We start from the raw sequence: 8,690 nt of genomic DNA, 5'->3' as shown, positions 1-8,690 counted from the left end.
TATAGAGGAGCTATCCCGCAGATCGGAAAATTGTCTCTTTCCATTGTATTTTGTATGTTCTTTCCCAGATCTCAAAGTGAATGAAGTTCCAGAAACACTAGAAAAGATGGAATGGGAATATTTAAGTGGTTTTGGACAAGGAGATGTATATATTAGTGAAGACTTACCTATAGAAACACCTCAGTTTAGGACAATACAAATTTTCATCAGAATAATCGCTTTCACATTAACCTATTATGTTTCTTTATGAGTAATTGTATTGTACCTGCTTGGTTCCTTTTACGGCGATAATTTTACTAACTTTTTGTACAGTAGTTACACCCGTCTCATCGAGATTCCAAATCTGGGAAGTAGTAAAACCGTATCTGTCTCTAATATTAGCTAGCTTATCAAAAAATAGGGACAGATTAACTCTATTGAAATTCGTTGCTCTTTGTAAGCTTGTAGGGTCTGGGGTCCAAATAGAGAGCTCCCTATTTTTTTTTAGAAAATCTGTCAGCCAATCTGGTCCAGCACACTTGTTTTCCTTCCAGGAGTTTGGAACTTTAATATCATAAGGCAAAGCACACTCATAGGCCAATTTACGAATTCCCTTGGGAGTCAAACCGAAATAAATTTTTGAAGCACTTTTCAAATATTCTACTAGACTGGTGGTTGGCTAATCGTTAAAAACTGGTCTTCGGTGATAGTCTACACCAGCGGTTCCCAACCTGGGGTACGCGTACCCTCTGGGGGTACGCAACGACCTGGTTGGGGGTACGCCGAAAATATTTGGTAATGGCGGACCTTATGTGTTTTTATGTGTTTGTCGTACGTTACGTACGTGGTGGTTGAAAAGTACAGTACAGTACTGGCGTACTGCTAATTCTAGTATGTTTTCGTGATAAGAAACATTGTATTTACTTTGTTATTATTTTTTTACAGTTGGTAATTAGAATGGTAATTAGAACATACATAGGCCGAATTTATAGGCCGAATTTTGGAACAATAACTTTATTGTCAAATAAAAGATAAAAAAAAACTATGCGTAAATATTTACTTTCCATGATTAATGTTCTTGCAACTTTTTTTTCTTGGGGGGTACAATTTGAAATAAATTTATCTCAAGGGGTACGGCAGTGAAAAAAGGTTGGGAACCGCTGGTCTAGACTGTTGAATTTGATAGGAGCCTCCGAAACGTTTGTCTTTTTAACATACCTCATGAGAATCACATGACATGTATCTAAATCTTTTGCCACTAAGCGAATTGACTCTTTGTTGTGTATAACTTTGTGTAAGGCCTTTTCCATGTCTTCTTCAGAAGTAGAACCTCTGTTTGTTTTTTTCTTATACGTCCTCATCCTAAAAGCAAGTGATATTTCAGTAAACTGCATGTTTGTTTGAGCGGGGTAAGTAGTAACATGTTACATTTTACCCCGAGCAGTTTGTTACAATTAACCCCGAGCTTGATTTTATAAGAATTATCTCGGTAAATTTTGAAGAAAACATCATATCACTAAAATACGTATACACTGTGATCAGGCAATGTGCAATGACTGGTTTGTGTCAAAAAAGCGAAAGCTTCACCGGTTTGTGATAGTAGTTAATCGAAGTAAAAGTGCTAGATCAAAATTTACTTACGTGCTCAAAATATTAACAGTCTCAGAAATAAACGTAACACCGATGTATACGATTGGCCGCATAAGTGAAACTGGTACTGATAACCCTAGAAGCCCGTGCATGATGCGGGGTTGCCAGAATAAACTTTCAGGAGATTTTGCGACTGTTACACCTGCTAGTTGCACACACACCGATTTTGGACGGCCAGTATAAAATCGGCCGATATTTTATTGGTAACGGGTGCTTGCACACTCACCGGATTTTTATCGGTCAAACAATCAGTTGATTTGTTGTCGTAATTAGCACGCACTACCAAAACGAAATTAATGCGTAGTAACTACAATTTCACCGAGCATTCGAGACTGGAATGGTCGGTAAAAAACCGGTGAGTATGCAAGAGTGTATTTAGTCATGTACGCCACTACTTCCCGGTACTGCCGGCGATACAGTGGCAGTGGACGGCTGCTCACCGGTATTTTACCGGCGACGATCACCGGTCGGCGTGTGTGCCAGGTCCCGTTCCCACATGCGGTTCACTATTGGAATTTGGACGACCCGTACAAAGTCGGCCGTCCAAAATCGGTATGTGTGCAACTAGCGTTAACCCCGTGTTACAACCTGCCCCGGTCTCCTCAAGATACATATTATTTTTAGTATCCAGGCAATAACTCCACATGTATTGCTCTCTGGAGAATTAACTGCAGTTGAAAAGTCTAGGTACTCAAAAATAACCGAGGCAGGGAGCTACAACTTCACAACAAATACCTATTTTGAATCATTTGGTGGAATGGAATATCTTGTATAAGTGAAAATTCATGTTTATGGTCTAATCATAAATATGTTATCCTGAAAAAAGAATCAATATGTCGAAGTATCATTATTTACAGTGGGTCATGATTTATATTTGACTTATATTCGTATACATTTATTAGTTTAAATCCGTATGAGATGTAATCCAGGTACTTCAGCTGCCCTGAAAAAAGTAATTAATAAATAAGCTTGGCAGATAATAAGTATTTTAGAAATATATAGATTTAAAAATTCAGGAAAGTTACTGAATGACTGAATAGAATTAAATAACTCCCTGTTACTTGTTATTTTTTCAAATGTGGAATCTTGTAATTACCTAACTGATACTTGGTGATACCTGGTAAAGGTTAATTAAAATGAGGTTGTACAGTTTCTGTTTCTCACTTATGTTAATGTATATATTGATTATTTCTTAACTCAGGTACACATTTAACATAATTTAACACATTTAAATAAATAATAATAATTTTAACATAATATGGTTTTGTTGAGTTTTTATTTCTCTATTTCATTATTTTACTATCAGTTTATAGATATTTTTGTCGTTTTGAATAATGGAAATGAAGTTAAATTGTCGGTTTTGGGAAATTAAAGAATATTCTATTTCAAATTGAATGTCAGTATGGATAATTTGAAGATCTAACAATTCCAATTAATTTTTATCAGGTATGCCAAATATATTCCTGTCTACAGTACCTATTACTGACTAGGGTTTCTTCTCACACCATCATTGGTCAATCTAAGAACGGGGCGTGGCCAAGCTGATTAGGTACATTCATTAGAATAGGTTAAATATCTCAATATTCATTAGTCATTACATTTTACAGATAAATCGGTGAGGTTCAGATTGATTTTATGATTTTGTTCGTTTCACGTTAAAAACATTTCGAAATATGGAAAGCCAAAATTTTTCTACGGTAGGACATGCCCAGACCAATGTATCAGTATATGGAGCAGTAGAAGAGACATATAAAGAATTCGTAGATGTATTAAATAATGCATTTTCAAGAAAAGAAGCTAACTTCTTAGGAAGTTGTACTCCGATTAGGAACAATAAATCTTCAACGGACACTTGTGAAATTTCAAATTTTCAGAAAAAGCTTGAAGGAACATTGAAAGAAGAGTCGCAACCGAATGTTGAATGCAATGTGACCGGCCAGAGGATGTGTTTGCAAAAATTGAGCAAATTCAGTTCTAGTAGAAATCATTCATTGCGGGATATTGTATTGGTTACTAACACCTTAAATAAAGTGCAGTGTGCAATGATGAATAACTCACTGAATTCCCCGATCAACGAAATACCTCCAATAGGTGAGCCTCCGCAAGATCCCAAAGCAGATAAAGTTCCAGAAATACAGGAGAGGATGGAATGGGAATATTTCAGTACTTTTGGACTGGGAGATGTGTATATTAGTGAAGATAGGGCCCAGATAACCGTAGAGAGCATGGACTGGGAAGAATTCTAGCGTAGGGTGACTGCCAGTTCAGATGTTTCGACAAAAATGAATGTTTTTTGGTTCATTGCATTAAATTTTTCCACTGACTATGCTCGTTTCTCGATTATTTCTTTCCCAGTGAAATCAGTATTCTTTTTATACAGTAGGTACAAAAGAGACCAAGATTCCTAACTATTTGAACAGTCAAACCTACTTGTTTGACTGTTCAAATCTCTCTTCAACTGAAATTAATGTAGTGACCAGAAAAAGAATAATCAAACCTCAAATTTTTTCCACATATTCTCCTAAGAAAGCCCAGTAGTGTCTCAAACTAAACAATTAGTGAAACTATGAAGCTGATTGAATAAGAGAGTAGCGTCATGGGATATTTGAAGATCAGTTTTTTGAGTTTCAATAGCCAATATAATTGGCCATTGGCACAAACTTGGTAGCGCACTGCTTTGACAATGTTTTTTCTTGTTTCCCAACGTATGTCACACGTATGTATGTTATAATTTTCCGTCGATGAACAGAAGCTGAAAACAAAGTGAACAATTTCTGAAGTACCCCAAACAAAGTAATTTACAAAAAGTACGTGATAAAAAGTCATAATTTTTTCTTGTTATCACATGATGAATATATTTTTGTATTTGATATTCGATTTTACTCAAAAATACGAATCGCTATGATAGGTATGATTTTAGTTCATGAACATATTTCAAATTCAATCCAAATGGAAATCAATTAAGTTATTTTGATAAATAATTATTTCATGATAGCACAAAATTATAATTCTATTACTATATAACTCAATCTATCCAAATGTCAATTGTTTATTTTATTTTCCATGATATGAAAAAAAAATAAGGCCTGGGGCGCTGATGATGAAGGGGTGCCTGCGGTGCCTGTTACTTATGTACGTATCGTGATTTGTAAATTATTGTTATATCTAATAATTTTTTTTAATATTGTTAAATATGAGAGCATTTGTATTGTTTGTTTAGGGCATTCGAATAAAGTCTTGTTTTAAAAAGTGTTTTATTAATATTTTTTTCAATTATGGAACCCCCAGTCACTAATATTCAACATATCTGGACTATCTACAGGTACATCAAAAATTCGTACGCACTTATGAATGTGACACTCCTAAGTAGCATTACTGTAATGCTACTTAGGAGTGTCACATTTGACACTCCTAAGTAGCATTACAGTAATGGTCCTATATATTTTATTTTTCCAATTTGGAAAAATTATAACTAACCCCAAAAACCTCTACATACAATTTTACAGAAAGTTCATTACAAAATTCGTCTTCAATCTAAAATTATTGAATTTTTACAAACAATTCATAATTTCCGGGCCCAAAAACAACACTTTGATTTGGTATTTTCACTAGAATTGGATCATAAGTCACAAAACTCATCTTGAATCTCAACCCAAAATTCAAAATCTCTGACCTCAAAGGCCTTTTGGATTCTAATTCTGAATAGAATCTGTCCATAAATTACAAAACTAGTCCGCCATCTGGGATTTTCATAAAAAATTAATGATCTCCAACCACAGACCCCTGAATATTAATTTTGCAGACTCTCGTACCATAAATCACAAACTTGTCTGCCATATTGAGTTTTTAAGAAAACATTTATAATCTCTGAGCCCAAAAATACCCACACATTAATTTCAAATCTGATATTGATTCACAACATTCGTCCATCGTCTTGTTTGTCTTTTTAATTAAAAACTTAATGCCTTGTCACCCAAATGATGAATACCTACCTGTCAAATTTAAGTCGATTACTGGAAGTGGTTGAAAACTGACCCAAACAATTTGAAGTTAAATAAAATGTAATAATAAAATCATTGCAACTAAAAATATTCATTTATAGATACTTCTAAATTTCTTAACATATTTTCTGCACGCCCCTGGATCCAGTCCAGAGGATTATGTATACAATTCCCTCACTCCCCTCAGTCCCCTTGTCATCATTTTACTGTGAGAGAGACAGATTCCTGATTGTCTACAGGGAGATAGGGAGATATAGGTATACTATCTTTGTATACTACCTATAATTTTTATGAACAGAACCACAAACCACTATAGAGTAAATGGTTTGTGGACAGAATAGAACTAATGATTATCATGAGCTTTGTGCAAGCAAGCAGATTTTAAATTTTATAATTTTTAGGTTACAAAATGTAAAGAAGGAAGAAGTCAACAACAAGAGTGATTGAAGTGGAGAAGTAGTTAGAAAAATTGTTGTAATACAAAAAGTTACAAATAACTCGTGACGATGCTAACTTCGAGTAATAAACAATATTACATAACAGGTTCAAATATTGATGTTATAATAATAATTATTTGTAAACAATTCAACACAGATGACTTGAAGTAATATTGTTTCAGGAAGAAATGTTGTCTTTCACAACAAAAAAAGTGTATCGCGGTCTAAGAATTGTACATAGAAAAGCTGCGAGTAGGAATAATAGCAACTCAAATAGCTCCGAAAACAAGGGAGGTGATCCTAGTAAACCAAGGAAGTATCCACAAGAACCTACAACTTGCTGTATGTCTGGTTGTGCAAATTGTGTCTGGCTGGAATATGCAGAAGAGCTCGCTGAATATTTCAAAGATGGTGGGCAGAAAGCTTTGGAAGAAATCAATGAGAAAGTAACCGATTCCAATATGAAAGCTTTTTTGTTACATGAACTTAGGATGAGAAATATAAAATGACTCTCTGAATCCCTCCATGTTATTCATTTACACATTTAATAAAGTAATTACAATGTCTATTGAAGTAAAGTCGTTACAGTTCTCTTATTAAATCTGTCTTCAGTTAGAAAATATGAATGAAGGTATTAATTTTACTAGAAAAAACACACACATGCACAGGTTTTGTTTATAAAATGATCATACTTAAGTTGAAATCACAAATGAGAAGCTGAATTATGGTGTCAGATTTTCTGAAAACAAATAGATTTTCCAGAGGTTTATTGCAAATGAAAAATCTCTTAATCTAATTTATAGATCATGAAAAGTGGTTTTTAACATTAGAACTGTATAACTATTATTCTTTGAAAGACATTTTGGAGGAATCAACGTTTCTTACTGCTTTTCTGAATTTTTTAAACTTACACAATCAGAAAAATGAAGCTTTTTGAGGAAAGCTATGTAAATAAATTAACTAATTATTTGATTTGTAGGCAAAATCAATACAAGTTTCTGACCATTGGACTCTTCAGTGGTTTATATCACACAGTAACTTTTCCGTTTGCCATTTATTACACAGCAAAATAGTTTCTTGTTGATTTAGCTTTATTTATTTTTTTAGATTGCGGAACATTAAAAAATCATGTTTGAAGGTGATTGACAATGTTTTTAATTATTCTTTTTTACTTGTTTCAGGGATTTCAAATCATTTTATATAGTAGACAATGGAAGTCCGAACTAGTGAAATTCATTAAAAAATCATGTTTCATAAACCAAGTTAACATCAGATGAACAAACCTGTTGATTATATTTCATGAACTCAATAATTACAATTTATTAAATAAGTGAAATAAAACAATAGTATTGCTACTTTTATCCTTAAATGTTATTTGTTGATATTTTCAAAATATTGAAACAATTATGTAAAATAATTCATGCGAACATCATGGAAACAAGTAGGTTGTTAAACCTAATTACATTGTTTGAACTGGCTATTGCTAGAGAACATATCCATTGCTAAACAATCTATGAGATTTGTGGAAAAATATTGAAAAATTCTTCAACTTTGGTATCAAATTACCAATCTTTACTACTGTTTTGTTTCAGAGTTTCATTATGATAATTATTAATGAAATGCTTTTCATTAGATCAAGCTTAATTTTTTAAATTATTTATAATTAAAATGAGAGCTATTTTGAAACAAAATTGACTCCAAAAATTTCAATCCCTCGATCCAGCTTTAAACATAAGCAAAGTGAATATCAACAAATCAATAGGTATATGACATACATGCTGTAAGTTAGTTTATATTTTCTTAAACTGAAAAATGTATCAAGAGATCGAAAAAATTGATTTGGTACTGAAAGTGTCATTAATTTTTATAGTTTTGTATGGCAAAAATTTCTTCACGTTCAATGGAGTATTTTGAAATGATATGAAGTGTGCTTCATACAATAATTGATTTTTTTTTGAAATTCAATACCACAGTGTTACTTGATATATGATGATATACTTATTATGTGAATAAATCATGCCTTTCATTACGACTGGGAGCAATTGAACCAGCAAAGTCCGTGAGATCCAAATCTTCCATCAAGTCCTCCGTGATAGAGTTTTCCTGCCTGGTTATTTTGAGCTCACACTTTAAGATTAAAATACCTATAAGGAGTGCGATAAGGGAAAATGCCGTGAGAAGAGCTAAGACAGTGATGGTTCTACTGAAAGGGCAGATACGTAAAACTTTACTGGAACAGTTGCTTTCATAAGCCTCGGACTTCGTACATTCCCTGACTTTTTCGGGACAGCAGCTCTCAATAAGTAAATTTCCTCTTTGTATTTCTGGATCTGCCTGGGATGTGAACCCACAACATTGAAGAGTTCTTTGCATCTTGTCCACTTCAGATTTAAAGATGGTATGCTCAGCATAGTGAATTTTCATCTGTTCCTCTAAGGACTGTTGAATATGTGTTGACATATCTGCGCAGGCGATAAGACTGCAAATTATTATGAAAGTAGATGCGTAGTGTAGCCACCGCAACCACCTCGTGGGTGTTCCGCTTGTAAACACCGCAACAATTCCTAATAGGGAGTTGCCTACTGTGAAGGAACCTAAGAATAAACACCACTCCTCTGAGTTT

The 8,690-nt window shown here is 33.7% G+C and overlaps 1 protein-coding gene and 1 long non-coding RNA gene across 4 annotated transcripts; one reads left to right on the top strand and one right to left on the bottom strand.

Annotated features, from left to right (window-relative positions):
• Window positions 1–977: 977 nt before the first annotated feature.
• Window positions 978–2,122, bottom strand: LOC141484642 (uncharacterized). Its single transcript, XM_074179753.1, has 2 exons — window positions 1,621–2,122; window positions 978–1,341 (listed from the first exon to the last, which is right to left on the bottom strand). The coding sequence occupies exons 1-2, from the start codon at window positions 1,719–1,721 to the stop codon at window positions 1,104–1,106; spliced, it is 339 nt and encodes a 112-aa protein (XP_074035854.1). The 5' UTR covers window positions 1,722–2,122; the 3' UTR covers window positions 978–1,103.
• A 3,321-nt stretch (window positions 2,123–5,443) lies between these two features.
• LOC111502104 (uncharacterized) lies at window positions 5,444–6,174 on the top strand. Of its 3 annotated transcripts, XR_012466719.1 has the most exons (3): window positions 5,444–5,678; window positions 5,732–5,954; window positions 6,032–6,174. It is a non-coding gene; the product is annotated as an uncharacterized lncRNA (long non-coding RNA). The 3 variants fall into 3 exon arrangements; XR_002721689.2 differs by having other exon boundaries at window positions 5,444–5,887; XR_002721690.2 differs by having other exon boundaries at window positions 5,444–5,954.
• Window positions 6,175–8,690: the final 2,516 nt, after the last annotated feature.

The sequence above is a fragment of the Leptinotarsa decemlineata genome, unplaced genomic scaffold (assembly GCF_025532065.1).
Source record: "Leptinotarsa decemlineata unplaced genomic scaffold, Ldec_3_MD MMD2_tig00026282_RagTag_RagTag, whole genome shotgun sequence".
NCBI classification, from domain to species: domain Eukaryota; kingdom Metazoa; phylum Arthropoda; class Insecta; order Coleoptera; family Chrysomelidae; genus Leptinotarsa; species Leptinotarsa decemlineata.
Note: the sequence above shows the minus strand (reverse complement) of the source record. Positions and strands in the feature narration are given on the sequence as shown.